This window comes from Taudactylus pleione, unplaced genomic scaffold (assembly GCF_031769625.1).
Source record: "Taudactylus pleione unplaced genomic scaffold, aTauple2 ptg000081l, whole genome shotgun sequence".
NCBI lineage: Eukaryota > Metazoa > Chordata > Amphibia > Anura > Myobatrachidae > Taudactylus > Taudactylus pleione.
The window spans coordinates 2,646,477-2,664,399 of record NW_028284483.1 but is presented as its reverse complement, the minus strand read 5'-3'; the positions used below and the strand labels follow the sequence as shown (position 1 = coordinate 2,664,399).

Sequence of the window (17,923 nt, the reverse complement as noted above, 5' to 3'; positions counted from 1 at the left end):
CTGTTCCTGTGCATGACAAGTACAAACTCTATCTCGGTTTTAAATGTAATTCATCCCAAATATATTTTATTTCTTAAATGTATATCCAACTTTCCCGAATGCAACTATCTCTATTCTTTATACAATATATATTCACCCTGAGAGCTTATCTTTTTGTTTTCCTGGTTATAATTGTCACATCAGTCCCAGTATGTTATTACATACAATTCAATATTTATTGCAGATAAGACTGTATACATGTACGTATATATAATGTTTGGCATCATTTTGTCATTGTTGCCAAGAAAACCACAGCTTGAGACGGAATACAAATCCCGACAGCGGCAGGCCGACACGGCTGAATATCCAGATCGTCCCCAGGTAAGTATCAACTAACCTAACATAACCCCCCTAACCCTCCTTAGGAGTGCCTAACCCTAACCTTCCCCTAGTGCCTAACCCTAATCCCCCCTCTAAGTGCCTAAACATAACCCCCCCTTACCCGCCGCCTACACCTGTCCCCCAGGGGATGCCTAACCCTAACCTCCCCCTGGGGGTGCCTAACCCTAACCCCCCTTCCCCTAGCCTAATCCTAACCTCCCAGGGGGATGCCTAACCCTAAGTCCCCCCCGGGGGTGCCAAACCCTAACCCTACCTCCCCCCTAGCCTAATCCTAACCTCCCAGGGGGATGCCTAACCCTAAGTCCCCCCCGGGGGTGCCAAACCCTAACCCTACCTCCCCCCTAGCCTAATCCTAACCTCCCGGGGGGATGCCTAACCCTAAGTCCCCCCCGGGAGTGCCAAACCCTAACCCTACCTCCCCCCTAGCCTAATCCTAACCTCCCGGGGGGATGCCTAACCCTAAGTCCCCCCCGGGAGCCCTAAACCTAACCCTCCCCCCCTGCGGCTGTCCGCAGCGGCGCCCGGCATCACTTCGATCAGGATGCCGGGCTCCGGGCTCCCGGCGTCGGTAAAATGACAAAATGTCATTTAACCCGCGCCGGGATAAAGCAGCCGGGAAGCTGGCTGTCGGGCTTACGTCCGCCGGCTTCCCGATTGCATATGCTAGAGACACAACTATCAGAAACATAGATGATGACAAAATAAACATCAAACACTTTTATTTTAATTAACATAAAACATTACAAAATATAATAGTGTGTAGAAAAAGTTTTTATTTTCTATATTTTCAGGTGTAAAAAACAAATGAGAATAAGGATAAAAGATAACACATTATAAATTGACCGACTGGCATTTCGTTGTGTAAATATTGTCCCTTGCTGCCGACCCTTTCTAAGCAATGCAAAGAAAACCAATGTGAGGTTACCGTGACTGATAGTATCATTTGCTAATATTGTAAACCAGGCTGCAGATTGGGCAAGGTAATGGCGAGAGGTGGTTCTACTCACATACCAGGCTCCATTCACCAAGGCATGCCGCACTCACATACCCATTGTATGGAGGTCAGAGACAATTGCGCGATACTGCGTTATCTCAACGTATCAATAATAAGAACATGCAAAGCACACAAGTGAAATAATATGGTAGAAAATACTATATTCCCTGTACTTCCATAAAGCACTCATAGTAATACAAATATACAGGTATTGCATAGTATATACTTATTTTTCATTGCAAAATAGCATAAAACAATAAAAGGCAACATAAAATCACCCAAAACACACTCCAGTAAAAACATGCCGAATTGTAAACTAAAACAAACAATAAAAAAATAAGAGCTAAATTATCCCATTAATAGTAGTGCTGTGATAATGGATTGAGATGTGTTATACCTTAGAGAAAGTTACCCATAGCAACCAAACGGCTTCTAACTGTCCTTTTATAGACTGTGCTAGATAAATGATAGCTAGGAGCTGATTGGCTCCATTTTATCTCTCATGAAGGTTTGATACATCTCCCCCTAGAAATGATCATTAAAATGACACTAAGCCAACACTTCTAGTTAGAAGTTGACTTAACTTTTTTGTTTTGTAATAACATAAAGGGGTGATTTACTAACATACTGCAAATCAGTAGTAACCCATAATAAACTATACATCCAGCACAAGTTAGAGCAGCTTTTCTCATAATACATAATATGTCAAATCTATTTTAGTAAATAATGAAAATAGAATGGCTTTCCTGTCCCGGTATCTTGCTTTTTTCATGAATACACAGTCATTTATTCACAGTAAGATGAGATAAGTGTTGGTAGAGGCCACAACATGAAAAGGTTTGAGAACCACAGAGTAAGGGAAAAGCACCTTTCTGGCTTCTTGGGTTATGATGCTTTCAGCATGTTAGTATATGACCCCCGATGATTTATGCCGGCCACACATTGCGATATCTCATGCAATATCAGGCAAGTGGCTTCATGAGTGTTGTCCGAAAAACAGCCATGGTACCTGATAATGACCTTATCGGAACAGGATTGCATTCGGGTATGCTGATAAGTGCTGTGTAAAGTAAAACGGCAGCTATTGGCCGTTGTGCGGTCACCATCCTAACATTCACGAAAGCAATGGTGACGCCAAAAATGATCTGGCCGCTCTACCTGAGTTACTAGTAAAAAGGTCTTATCCAATTTTTACAATCCACACTCTGTATGTGATTAAATTGGACAGCGAACACATTGCTGGGTTCTTGGGGCGAGGACTGTAAGGTTACATAAGGACACTTGTGCAATAATCCCTGAATTGGCAACACATTACCATTCATGTTTAAAGGCTAGTGTGTAATGGATGTTTAGTAAGTTTCATTTACCTGTGTTTTCCATTTATTGCCCTAAGAAACACTTTGTTGGTGCACTGAATGGATTAGAATTGTCACAACTAACCCTCCGCTCATTCTGCAAACAATTTGTGATGCACTTTATCGAAAGAAAAAGCCGATTTCATGTAATGTACCTTCAGAATATGTTGTTGGTCAGGCAGGTGTATTTTTGTTGCGTTTTTCTACAACAACAGATAAGCTGAGGTTTCCGCAATAGAGTAAAGTGCACCAACACAGTACAGATTGTCGCTGTATATGTAGACAACACCAATAAACAAATCAGCTTTGATAAATGAATCCTCTGAAGGTGGAGCTCTCTCTCTTATGTTTTTCTTATTTGCAAGCGATACCCTGCAGCCCCATAAAATACATCACAATCCCAGTTCTTAGATGAAATACTACGCCAAGCCCATTAATTAAAGGCACGGAAAGTACAAGAAAAAGTTAAGGCACAAGTTATAATTACAGCTGCTACCACCTGAGTAATATCTTACAGTGAAGGCTGCCATTTTGTGTACCTCATTCACCAGGAGCAATGACATGAATGATACATGAGCCACAAAATGGCTGCCTGCACTTTTGTACTCAATAATTACAATATAAGAGCATTCCATGTACACACCAGTACTGTATAGATAATCAGTAGATATTTTTACATAACCCAGTAGGTGGTTTGCGGGATTGAGCTTGATAACCTGCTTTCATCCTTAATATCAGTATATACCAGATCGCGTATATACAAATCTAGTTAAAAAGAATAATTCAATAGTCTTATTTCTTTTCTGGTTCCTTTTTGCTTTCCACCTTTTTGCTTTCATCCTTCTTATTTTCTTCCTTTTTGCCTTCCTCCTTTTTAGTTTCCTCCTTTTTGATTTCCTCCTTTTTAGTTTCCTCCTTTAAGGCTGATTTATTATACTTCTGGCCAATACCGTATGGCACATGCGCTGCAACTGTTCCCAGTTCTTGGGCACCTTCTATGTGAAACATCTGGTCATCGAAGAAAAGATGAGGTCGTATCTTGTCCAAAATTGGTCCCTTTGGGGCCCCTGCAAGGAACAGTGCTTCGTCAACCTCCAGACCCCAGGCGCGCAGGGTCTTCAAGGCTCGGGCCCCAGAACTGGCAGCACTCCTGGCGGTCACAAGGTAGGTCCTTATGGGGCAATTGAGACGGTGGTCTTTGGCATGAAATTTCCTCTGGAGCTTCCCCAGTGCTTCTAGAAAGCATTTCAACGGCCCCTATAATATATATCAAATATATGTTATTCCTGATATTCTTCAATTTACTTTAATTAAGTAGACAAAACCTCAATTTCATTAGAAGAAATACTCACATTTCAAAATGTTACTGTTTGCTAATATGGCCAGTTTCATAGCTTAGTGCTTATATTATATCATTCCACTTGGCATTGGGCACAAACTTGGCATTGCCAACTGTTACATTTTAAAATTCACACAACATTCTGGTCCAGTTTTTAAACTGAAGAGTAAGGGGTCTATGTACAAAGCCTCGGAGAGAGATAAAGTGGATTGTAGTACCAACCAATCAGCTCCAAGCTGTCATTTTTCAAACACAACCTGTAAAGTGACAGTTAGGAGTTGATTGGTTGGTACTTTATCTCCATCCACTTTATCTCTCTCCACGACTTAGTACATAGACTCCTAACTAATACCAAGGACTTCCTGTAATACTACTAGCTACATGATGTGCTACAGTAAATAGAAGCAAGCTGTTGTCACAACAAAGCCAGGATTAACTACTTCTGTTTTATCACATCTACAAAGTACAACACACCTTTATCATTAAATGGACTTTATACTTAAAATAAAAAAATGCAAAAAAAAAAAAGTACAAAAAGAAAGATTTACAAAGAAAAATAATAATACACAATTAGAAATTGTCCACATAATAGCTATTTTTATAACATTTATATTATTTGTATGCTGGGACTGTCAATCCCCACAATTACTCATTACTCATTACTATCTAGAAAATGATAAGCGACCAGTGATAAATAAATACAATGTATGTATGTAGGTACATTATATATATATATATATATAATATATATATATAGCGTTCCCACTAGGCTGTTTCAGCGGGGCACCGCGCCCTGCCCTATTTCTGAATGGCAGAAAGCACCCTGTACTCCAGCACGGCACCCCGCTGAAACAGCCTGCACCTCAGTGTCCCGCGGGTGGGGAAAATGGTAGAGTAGTGGTCACCGCCGGTGAATGGACGCCAGGCGCATGTGCCCAGCATCCATTCACAGTGACCGAAGAGCTTGGGGGCTGTCCGGCATTTCCGTAAGTGTCGAGCCCGCCCCCAAAAGTGACGAAAAGAGGACGCTTCATAAAGACATGCCCCTTTTCATTGGCCACGCCCCCTTTTTGGGCACTCTAGGTCAGACGCCCTGCCTGCCGCCGGACCAAGAGTGAACACTATATATATATATATATATATATATATATATATATATATATATATACACACACACACACATACTCATATGCATTCATGCATTTACACAGAGAGAGGGGGAGAAAGTAGGGAGAGACAGGCCCAAATGAAGATTTGCTTATTTATGTTATAAATACAGGACTGTCACATGAACATTGGGACTGTAATGAGATGTATAGTGACAATCACCTGCTGGCAAACAAGCTGAATAATTATATCTCTCCCGTACCTGTGCCAGTGGCTTGTCCTCAAACAACTTCTCATGCTCAAAAAAGGAATCCAACCCTCCCTGCTTCACAATGATCTCAGACTCGTCAGAGAACAGAACCGCATCCCCGTCAAACGCCACTCTGAGCTCCTTTTCCGGCAGAATAACATCTTTCTTCCCTATAAACATAGTGGCAGCTGCAATACCTGAAATGAGCAAAAGTGAAGAGTAGTTTAGTACAACAGCTGCTGCCAGTCCTCAGCAATCAGCAAGAAGAGAATGGCTTCAAATGAACGTACTGAGGAAGCAAAAAAGAATCATATTCAAATGTCTTTCACACCTACTCCTCCAGCACTGGCTTTACTGGAGCTTCACATATCTATTCTGTGAGGATGGGAACCCTGGGCCTGATTCAGAGCCGCTCGTTCACTTCGAGCGATGTTCGCACAACTGCGCATGCGTATGGGTCGTAATGCGCATGCGCCAACCAGTCATTGCGGTCGGAAATCGAGCGCTCGCTAAATAGCGAGTGCCTGCTAATTTGAGTGACAGGATGAGGTGTTTGTGGGTGGTAACAGGGGAAGGTGCTTGAAAACGAGGAGTGGAGATCCGAACGCAGGCGTGCCAAACGGTCAAAACGGGTGTTTTAAGGGTGTGCATAATTAACAAAGCAGCGTCATCGACCACGTCACTTGGTTGTTTCTTAGCCTGAACTGTTCGCATGATTGCGGTAGGAAAATCCAACCACAAGCACTGCGAGCAGTTCAAACGCCTTTCGATGTACTCGATTAATCAAATAAATAGCGGAGATGACGTAAGATGCGAGCGGCCAGGGGGCGTCTTTACAAAATAGCGAGCGCATGTTTCGTTCGCTCGCTCAGACATAGAGGCGTCAACAGACCGCAAAGAGTGAGCGTTCAATTTAAATAGCCGTCCCCTTTTTCTGAACGAGCGAGCGCAAATAGCGTCCGGCTCTGAATCAGGCCCCCTGTTCCTTCTAGTATATAACTCTGAGCATGTGGCTTCCTGCTGCCTCCATTCTCCTCCTCACATCATGTCACTGCCCCTGTCACATGCAGCCCTGTCCTCACTAACACATCACTCATCTCCTGATATACTCTGTGCTGCTGAGGACACTAATCCTTCCACTAGTGTACATAACTCTCAGTCTGTGGCTTCCTGTTGTCTTTATTCCCCTCCTCACATCAAAGTTAGGGAGTGAATAGGGCAGGGGAACACTACTAACCTTTCCCGCCGGGATTGAAGGCCTCGGGATGTCGTTGTCAGTCTATTGACAGCCGACAATCCAACTGTCGGATATCATACCCGATCCCCTTCCAGTATATAACTCTCAGTCTGTGGCTTCCCATTGTCTCTAGTCCCCTCCTCACATCATGTCACTGCCCCTGTCACATGCAGCCCTCATTAAAGACATTTTACTGACATGTTTTCAGCACATTCATCTCCTGAAATACTCTGCACTTCTATGAACAATCGGATGGACTGATTGGCTATAGCTCACAACACTCAGAATTAACTTACAGAAAAGCAGGGGAAATTTAGGAAATTGCTCTACTTACTTTTTTTTTTAATCATCTAGGCTCAGTAGCCTACATACTTGAGAAAAGAACATATTTTTTCCTAAATGCCCAGACGATGCAACATACCAGTATTTTGGACCCATCATTTGTCAGGTCGCTAGCTATTGTGCCCGACATTGCAGGTTTTCTTTCTTCACTCTCTCTTTCCCCATCTCCCCATGTCCCTCCCCCTCTTCCCCAGTCTCTCTCTCTCTGCCGCTCTCATACCACATCTCTATATTTTCCCCATCCTCCCTATCTCTCTCTATGCCTCCCCCTCTATCTATCCCTCCCCCTTCTCCATGTCTCTGATCCCCTCTTCCTCCCATCTCTCTCTTTCATCTTGCCCCTTCCTTCTCCTTTCTGTCTACCGCTCCGTCTTTCTTCTGTCTCTTCCCATCTTCCATTCTCTAAATGGTAACGAGCGCTGCCTCCTGCAACTACCTCCCCTTACTGCCTGCTGGGGATTGTCAGTAAGGACTCTCCCCTCTTCTAATATGGGGCGACTCTTCCATCTTATAATATGGGGTGACTCTCCCCTCCCCCTTCAATAATATGGGGGCAACTGCCCTCTCCTACATAAACTTGGACATCTGAGGTCTCTAGATCCCAAGGACCTGGCTGTGTCTGCAGCTGTTGGAGTGACCCGTGGCCTAGCAGGTGCTGAGTGGACGTGATGCTGTCATACAGACACACCCCTCTGTATCTATACTGCCATAAAACCTGGGTGTGTCTCCACACCAAGCCTCTGTTACAAAATATGGACTAGATACAAGAGCTTCTTAACAAGATATCTTGCCGAGTACACATATGGCCCTTGTGTTATGGCAGAATAGCATACTGTACTGTACCTATGATGTATGCTGATCAAATGGAACAACCTAGGGGAACACAACTGCAGCACTTCCTGTGACCGGCCACCACTGGTCACTGGGACGTCTTTGCAGACACTGCCCTCTCACAGAGTACAACTCACTGTGTTGGGGCTGGGGGACAGAGTGAACAGAACTCCTGTGTAGCCCTCACAGACAAAGTTTACACAACAGAAGCCAAACAGCGCTCCGGTTTCACACTGAAACATTCTGTCTGTGGAATATGTTGCTACTTCAAGAGTGAAGTCATGCCAGAGGACAGATTAAAAAAAAAAAATACTATGTACAAAATAATATACACATGTAAAACTTATTGCACAACGTCAATGTATGATTGACAGTTGCTGGACAGCCTCCAAGTTAGTCGGCTTACACACATGCTGCAGGCTTCCCAGCCAGCACCTACCAGAGCTATTAGGCAAACAAGCAGAGGACATGGGGCTGTAAGGTAAATACCTGGATAACTATCATTTAGGGGGGGAATATCACATTTAAGTAGTTTACGAACAACCTGAGTAATGTCAATCTTAGGTTATCCATGCGTACTGTACTTGCATAATATCACATACATTTTCTTCTGTTGCGTTCTTCCCTCTACAAATCTATTGGGGAAAGGGCAGGTGTAAGTGTGTGCACAGCAGAGACGGTAGCGAGGTTGTGTCAGTGTGAACAATGTAGGTGAGTATAGCGAGTAGCGCTGGCAGGTTTTGCGGTGCCATGCAAATACATGATAATGGTGGGACCTAATAACAAGGTAGGATATGTGTAAAGGTCTGATGGTTGGGGGGGGATATTACAGGGCATTCTATAAGTGAGTAGCATTGCAGGTGGGAGACAGAGGCGGTTATCACACACCAGGCAAGGCGCAGAGAGGTACAACCAGTGGGTAATGAGGTTTGCATGAAGGGGTGATGTTACTGAAAGCTTTGTAGGTGGGAGTGAGTAGTCTGAATTGGAATCTGGAGGATTTGGGTGACCGGTGTAGGGATGTGCACAGTAGTGCTAATATCTGATTAGATACAATGGATAACACATCACGTTTTGAAAATTTTATTTATGAAGCCCCAATGTGTCATTTAGTTTTATTAATATATTTTTGTCTTACTGGTTTATTGTTTGTGGCTAGAAACATTTAGACTGTGGACAAAGCTATAGAAGGTGGTAGGCTGTGGACAAATGGCATTAAACCCCCCATCTCACACAGAAGGGTGTCTATCTCCATTATTTCAGAAGAAAGCAAGGTTTGGAAATAACCAGGGAAAAATGAGATGCAGAGATGAAATACGAGGCACAGGTAACATACGTGAGGACTGAATGAATAGGGGTGTTGTAAATTCAGGTGGAGAAGGTAAGCACGCTGCCTAGAAAGCAGACCAGACAAGAAGCTGAAATATAGACATGTATAGAACATGAGTCTATCACAGACTGCCACGATGACGGTGAGGGAAAAAATACAAACATTCAATTACAGATATTGCTCTTTCCACACACCGGCAATTTATTTTCCTGCTTAGAAAGTAAAGTTAACAAGCAGAGCAAAGTGAGCGGACATTACCTTCCTCAATGGCCTCTTGTACCTTCTCTGAGTCTGACGATAGATACAGGTTAGTGACGTAAGCTTTCAGGTAACCGATGGGACTTTTACCTCCCGTCATGCAGAATCGTTCGATGTTCAGATCTAAAACATGAAAGATCATTTTGTTGAAAATGTATAAATATTGAATTAAAAAATCAAATATCCTCCTTGAAGTCATTCCTTTTATCTTTAGGTCGCCGGAAGGCTCTTTCCTACTCCTATATATTGTCTTCTTACCATAAGGATAGTTTACCGCATCTTAGATCAAAGTGGGAGAGAGATATTGGCCCCATAAGTGATACGGACTGGGATAATGCTCTAGAAGCTCCTCGTATCGCCACGACTTCTGTAAGATTTCAACAGATTCAACTGTTTATTCTACACCGTACCTATTTAACTCCTGTTCGTTTGCTGAGGTTTGGGGGGAGAGCATCTGACATATGCCCTAAATGTAAAATAAGTAGCGGTACTTTCAGGCATCTTTTATGGGATTGTCTGGTGGTTAGCGCTTTTTGGAATAAGGTTCTGAGAGTTTTATCCAATACAGGAATTTCTTCCACTTTAGCCACGCCATTGATGTGTTGTTTAGCCTCTGTGGACGATGAGGCATTGGAAAGATATCTTAAGCAATACATTGTTAATATGTGTACACTAGCTAAGATATGTGTGGCCCGGTCGTGGATGGCTCCTACAGGACCAGATTATAATGCTTGGTTGTCAATGGTCCATACCACTGTTCAACATGAAAAACATGTGTTTATTTGTCGCAAGGCTGAGAAGAAGTATGAGTGTATCTGGAGCAATTGGCTTAAATCCAGTTATGCCCATGCACTGCCTAATGATTGACTGGTATAGTATTACTGGAATATTGTGGTAGATTATTTTGTTGAAGGTAATATGTTGTGTGATAAGTTGATAGGAGAATTTATTAGGAACTAGTTGATTTTACCAATTTTTCAGGTGAAACTTTTGTCACCATTCTAATATTTGTATATTGTGGTATCTTTATTTTATTTTTTTATTATATATTAAGTTTTTGATGTTTATAGTTTTGGTATGTTGATTAATATTGTATAATTTTTTTATTATTTTTTTTAAATATAAGAAATGGATCTGGTGTTTGTAGCTCTAGGTTTTATATTCCAGATACTGTTATTTGATTATGTATTTATGTATATTATTATTATTATTTTATATCTTTATTTATTTGATTATTTGTTATTGTATTTCTACAAAACTAATAAAAAATTACTCAATTGAAAAAATAAATAAATAAATATTGAATTAAAAAAAAAACCTACATCATTATCACTCCTAAATGCTATGGCTCCCACCATTCTCATCTCAATGACCAGGAAACCCTGGCCAAACTGATTTCTTTTTCTTTTATACTTTTATACTGTACTACCACCGTTCTTAGTGACAATAGCACCTTCTCCCCCTATCCCAGTTGCGCAGGGCTTTACTTAGAATCCCTGCTGGAGAAAGTTCAAAGATGACTATTGTTATCTGCAAAGTGCAGAAAAAAGGGGGGGCACACTTTGAAAAAATATATGTTATTATTCTGTGAAATGATCTGATAAAATATCATTTTAATAATTTTTCTAAAAATATACAAATCTCAGATATGTGTAGATCCTATATATATGTCTAGATAGATTTCGTTTAGACAGAGAAAAATATGAAGAAAAAAATATAAATACATATTTAAAAAAAAAAAATACCACGACAAATAAGAAAAATCATATTTTCCTAAAACATTCCATATAGACAGATGCTCGATATCTTGGTACACTCCCTCCAAATTAATATCTGTGTGATTCACGGGAGATAAAAGTACTGTCTATATGGAATATTTTTTGAAAATATTACTTTGCGGGTGTATGTCACACTTACGGTACCGCCGGACTCGCAGACTTTTGTCCGCAGCCCCATAAGGCAGTGTGATAAAATGTGCGAGTTTGGGGTGAAATCAGGCTGCGTGGAGGGGAAATTGTACACCGTTGCAATGGCAACTCGCTCCCTTTGCACCTAATTGTATTGAGCCCGTAGTATCCATAATTTTGGAATGAGATTTTTTTGAGTAGTTGTCCAGATACTTCTGCCTGTGTTATGTATATAACCAACTTTGCAAACTTAAAAAACAATGTTGGTGTCCACTTTTTGCATGAACTAGGACATATACTGACAGTGGTGCAACAGACCGGAATTCTAGTTACTTTTTCTTGACACACTACAGTTTCAAAGTTAAAATATCTCAATACACAAAAGCTAATTATGCTCAAACTTAAGTACAATAAATAACACCAGTATCTTTCCTCACCGGTTGTGTAAGTCTTACATCATTACTTCTTGCTGTTGGTGGTTTATTGGCGTAGCCCCCCCCCCCCACACACCCCACCTCCCACTTCAGACTTGCCTAATGGTCCCTGACATACTGGTTAGAAATCAAAGAACTATTTTTCTCTTCATCATGTTATACAGTGATACACACATTGTGGGTATTTAATAAGCTTGAATAGGAATAATAATGCTTTATTATTATCCTTTATTTATATGGCGCCACAAGTGTTCCGCAGCGCCTTACATAGTACATAAAACTAATAAGTGAACAAAAAAAAAAAACAAGTAACTTACAGTACAGTGAAGGACATTTCAAATTGTAAAGCGCAACGGAATTTGCTGCGCTATAGAAGAAACTGTTAATAAATAAATAAATAAATAATTATATACATTGCTGCAATAGTGATTAAAACACTCACAATGAGCAGCAGGGAGTTGGCAGAGACGTGTTAGGTGCCCTTATGAGGAGTAAGGAGTAGAAGAAAGTGTAAGGAGAAGCACATGAGGGAAGAGGTCCCTGCTCGTGAGAGCTTACAATCTAAAGGTAGATATATTCTAACTCTGCTGGCCATGTCTTTCCTACTGACTTTGTACCCAGCAGTACTGAGGTGTTATGCTAATGCCACAGCCTCTGTAATATGTAATTGCATACAAAGATGCACCAGCTGTCGCACATTGAACTTGTGAGCAAGCCATGTGGCTGCTCAGAATGTCCGTTGGAAAATGCAGTTGCTGGTTGAGACACTCCCACAAAATGGTTGCCACACGTCTGCATTTGACTAGCATACCTCCCAACATGACCCCCTCCAGGAGGGACACAATACTCTAGTCCTGGACTTCCCTGGTAAGAGGCGGGGCTGCAGCACAGTTCAAATTCAAACAGGGGAGTCACACCAACTGTCATTTCACACACTGCCAAACATCACTGGCTGGGACTCACTGGCAGTTGGTGTGACTCCCCTATTTGAATTTTGGACTGTACTGTAGCCTCACCTCTGGAGCCTCCACCAATCATAAATTACCAGGGAAGTCCAGGACCAGAGCATTGTGTTCCTCCTGGAGAGGGTCATGTTGGAAGGTATGGACTAGCCGCCCCCCGTTACCTACCAAAACTGCACACTGAGGGGTATATTTACTAGAGTGCGGGTTTTTAAAAGAGGAGTTGTTGGCCTTAGCGACCAATCAGATTCTAGCTATTATCTTCTAGAAGGTGCTATATAAATGATAGGTAGAATCTGATTGGCTGCTATGGGCAACAACTTCACTTCTAACCCGCACTTTAGTAAATATACCCGACTGTTAATCACTCTGCGTCCAAAGACTCACTACGAATGCTGTCTGTACATGCATAGTGCGACTCCGATGCTAGCGCAGTACATACAACATTGGCTAACTGCGCAAACATTGCATGCACCTCTAAATCAGACCCAAAGTGACTATGGATCACTCAGAAGAAGGAAGAAAATCTATATTGTGGCCGCTGTCCCTACCAGGTTTTCAGATATCAAATTTGCACTTTAAAAGTGGAAACATCTATGTGACACATATATGACACAACATTTACCTCTACATGGTATAAAGGAGAGCAGATCAATAGAGGAATAGGAGATAAAAGCACAAAAGAGCACAAGGTTTCCTAAATAATTAATTTGAAGTAGACTAGAGCTTGGCACGATAGATATTGCGTCTTGCGTTCTCCTTAACACCCATTGTTATGTCACTGCTAAGTGAATTGCCCCACTGAGAAGCGATTATCCTCTATAATGCTGGTGATATATGGTTATATTGAGGAATTTTGTACTAGATATGTACACCGTCACACACGACGATCCTTTCCTTGTATCTGGATTTGGAATAATGTGACTGCAATTCCTGTCTCTATAATAAATCACAAATAATCCTAGCTTAGTAGCACTATAAGGCGTTCACAGGTGTTTCTACTGTTAGAGCTCGGACATGACTTCCATACTGTAGATCATTCTTAATAATATATAACAGGATGTTTTTAGCATTGAGAACGGATTCAGGGAAGCTTCTGAGAAATAGTTATTTGTGCTCCAGAAAGATGAGGAATCGGGTATAAGGAAATATGCTGCACTTTGAACAATTGATGTGAAACATCAGGACCCCTATTGTCCTCATCAAGCAGAAGGGGCCCAGTTTACTTTCTGTCTAACTTGAAATAGAAACACTTGGGTTTGTTATTCTTCAGTTCTTGACATGGGTGTCGTAATGGAAGTCTTCATCAAGACCACCCCAGGGCAGCCACATTTCCTGATTAACTCCATCCTAAGCATTATCTGCTGACCTTCCTCCGCCGCCTGTCGCGTTTCTCTCTTTTAACTTCTCACACATCCCAGCAGCAGAGGCGAGATGTCATCATTACTCACAGGCAGAGAGATCTGCTCCTAATCCTTCTGTTAAGACAACTGTATCATGAGAGGTTTAAAATGGGGGCTCGCGAGCGGAGGTGGCGGCGGGCGGTGTAACACAGAGCCAGGCTGCTGAGCAGTGGTTCTAACATGATGAGTTAAGTCTACTGCTCTGGAATCGAGCATCTGCGGAGAGCTGGGAAATGTGCATATTCATCCATACCCTGACACGTGCAAATAAACACATCCACATTACTAGGGGGGCTGCCTAGCAGACAGAGCAAAGGCTTCCCTTCCTCTCTGTAGCTCATCTGAGTAAGTTATTTATTTTACTTACTATAGTGATTAATGCTGTTTATCAGCCGTACGCCGACCTGGGCGTGGTTGTTGGTCATCAGCACGATGTCAAACAGTTGTTCACTGTCTGGGTAAAGTAACCGCAGCTGCTTGTTAACCTCTTCCACCGCCTGTATAAGTGAGAGACAAACATATATGGTAAATAAGAGTATACATAAGGAAAACGTTGTTCTGTTAGCTGGATGCAATGATAAACATCTGTTCTTACTCTATATGTGTGGCCAACTGCAGAGTACAACTTCTCTAATTCTGTATGCAATGCTCAGAATATGTACTTAGGCTACAGTATATACTGTACCTGGAAAACCGCAGAGTACAACTACTCTAATTCTGTATGCAATGCTCAGAATATGTACTTAGGCTACAGTATATACTGTACCTGGAAAACCGCAGAGTACAACTACTCTAATTCTGTAAGCAATGCACAGAATCCATTCTTACTATACATTTGTGGACAACTGCAGAGTACAACTTCTCTAATTCTGTATGCAATGCTCAGAATATGTACTTAGGCTACAGTATATACTGTACCTGGAAAACCGCAGAGTACAACTACTCTAATTCTGTATGCAATGCTCAGAATATGTACTTAGGCTACAGTATATACTTTACCTGGAAAACCGCAGAGTACAACTACTCTAATTCTGTAAGCAATGCACAGAATCCATTCTTACTATACATTTGTGGACAACTGCAGAGTACAACTTCTCTAATTCTGTATGCAATGCTCAGAATATGTACTTAGGCTACAGTATATACTGTACCTGGAAAACCGCAGAGTACAACTACTCTAATTCTGTAAGCAATGCACAGAATCCATTCTTACTATACATTTGTGGACAACTGCAGAGTACAACTTCGCTTCTGTACACTGAATGCAATGCTCAGTATCTGTTCTTACTCCATATGTGTGGACAAATGCAGAGTGCAACTTCGCTAATTCTGTATGCAATGCTCAGAATTTATTCTTACTATATATGTGTGGACAACTGCAGAGTGCAACTTCTCTAATTCTGCATGCAATGCTACATATGTAAGAATGGATTCTGACAACTGCAGAATAGTTCCTGTTCTTACTCTGGGCCTGATTCAGACCCGCTCGTGAGCGCTATGTGCTCACAAGCGGGTTGATGGTGGCCCAGTGCGCATGCGCAAGACCCGGATAGCGACGGGCAATCCGTAGCTCCGGGTCTCGTACCAAAGGGGGTGTGCTGTCGATGTTGAGTGAGCTCCGTCGTGCGCATGCGCGAGACCCGAGGAGCGACGGGCTTTCCATCGCTCCGGGTCTCGCACCAAAGGGGGCGTGCTGTGCTTGCGTGGGTGTTCTCTGGGTACTCCGGTTTCCTCCCACACACAAAATACTGATAGGTTAATTAGCTTCCCTCAAAATTGATCATAGTGTGTATGTTTGTGAGCATGTGGTAGGGAATATAGATTGTAAGCTCCACTGGGGCAGGGACAGATGTGAATGGTAAGATATGCTCTGTAAAGCACTGTGGAATATGTGTGCGCTATATAAATAACTGGTAATAAATAATAAATGTCCAATATTTTTCATACATGAGTAAATGCTACAAAATGTTCTCACATTTCCGTACTACAGCCTGACAAGCTTTTGCCATTTCTGCAGGTTTATAATGCAGTATAGAAGGGAAAATCTGTAGTGTCTCATTCAAGTGAACTAATCTTGGAGATGTTGCTTTCTAATGCTGGCAATACACGCTGCAGACATTACAAATACGTTTTGATCATAGCTTTTAATAGAATTCCAAAGCATGATGCAGGATGCAATACCATTTAACATTACAAGAATATAGGGAAGGCAGTATACGTTATCTAATCTAAGATCGCATGTCAGGGCTTGCCGCAAGGTGTGATCTACAACTGAAATATTTGTACAAAGGTTTCTACAAATTAGGACCTTTTCCCGCTACCAAATCAGATATCGCGGTTAAAACAACTGGGACTCTCACAAAATCTCTCAGAAAAATCCTATTTAAATCAGAAGTATTTAAACAGGATTACAGTAAAGTAATTGCATGACATCAATTAAAAAATAAGGGCCTGATTCATTAAGGATGGGTATTGCGATCGCAGCTCCATAATCGCACGCAGGTCTGCTGCGAAAATATGGTAATGTCTGCAATCGCAATGCCGTCGTCCTGCCGGCATAGAGACGCCCACTGCCGCTATCTCAGATCCGCAACACCTTGCAAACCTTCATAAACATCGGTAACATCGAGTACCATCGGCTCCTCACAGCAGCCCTGACCTTACTCAGACATTGCTAAGCTCGTTGCACGAAGTGAGTACTCAAGCTGCGTATGCCATCGCACTGGCTAATTTATGCACGCTAACGCAACGGCGTTCAAACAGTTAGACATGGCTGCGTTTCTCTGACCACCCCCAAGCGCTCACTGTCTGTCGCTCACTCTGCGATGGCTTCCCGTGTTCTGCGTAATCGCAGTGTGTCCTTCGCGCACACACACTGTGATACACTGCGATACATACGCATGTGCAGTAGGCAACAATTAGCCAACTGCGTGCGCTGTTGCAGTTGCGATAGTTCATAAATCAGGCCCTAAGTCCTCCGAGCAGCAATGTTTTGAATTTCTGAGGGCACATCAAATATTTTATTGCTGGCAAATCTTCCGTCATATTAATAAACTCCTGTAAAATCTCTTATATTTCTCTGTGATACTGTATAATCCAATTTACCAGAAGTAGCCTAATTGTACATTGTGACATTTGCATGTGAAACATCTACTTACACTGCTAAACATATAACAGTCTATAAAGATGTTAAATAAATAAAAATACATACATATGTACGTACATCAGGGCCGTAGCTAGGGTAGTGTGGCTGGTGCCATTGCACAGGGCACCGCAGGGCAGGGGGCGCTGTTTGGGCCTGTCAAATTTCTGTTTATTATCATTTTTGCTTGTAGTTTCCTCTTATTTCATCCCCAGCATCTCCTGGCCTCTCCTATCTCTTCCCTGGCCCTTCCCCATGAAGCCATGGCCCTTTTTTGGGTGCATTATGTCCCTTTGAAAATTGAGGGGGGCGCCAATGCTCTTTCTGGCACAGGGTACCAAAGAGTCTAGTTACGGCTCTGACGCACATAAATGATATAACAGCTAAATGTCTGTCAGGATTACAAACAGACCCTGACAATTAGGTAACTAGAGAAAACCTATCGTACGGAATAATCCACACTGCTGGACCCGGTTTATTCAACAGATCCTGACACACACTGGATGGGAATCCCCATGAAATCCATCTATATTAATCTTTGCTCTATCCTCTCTAAGCCCTGGATGAAGCAGTCTATCAGTAAATTACTTACTAAAGCTTAAAAGCAATTTTACAGTGAAACATGAATAAAGAGAGATTCTATGGTTTGTG

At 42.0% G+C, this 17,923-nt stretch overlaps 1 protein-coding gene across 1 annotated transcript in view; it reads right to left on the bottom strand.

The window, feature by feature from the left end:
* Positions 1-1,134: 1,134 nt before the first annotated feature.
* Positions 1,135-17,923, bottom strand: part of NT5C1B (5'-nucleotidase, cytosolic IB) — a 34,908-nt gene continuing 18,119 nt past the window's right edge. Inside the window, exons 3-6 of the mRNA XM_088468153.1 lie at positions 14,498-14,627; positions 9,425-9,547; positions 5,439-5,623; positions 1,135-3,987 (exon numbers count right to left, since the gene is read on the bottom strand). Coding sequence (XP_088324279.1) covers positions 3,523-3,987; positions 5,439-5,623; positions 9,425-9,547; positions 14,498-14,627 — 903 coding nt within the window. The 3' untranslated portion in view covers positions 1,135-3,522. The remainder of the gene's footprint in view (positions 3,988-5,438; positions 5,624-9,424; positions 9,548-14,497; positions 14,628-17,923) is intronic.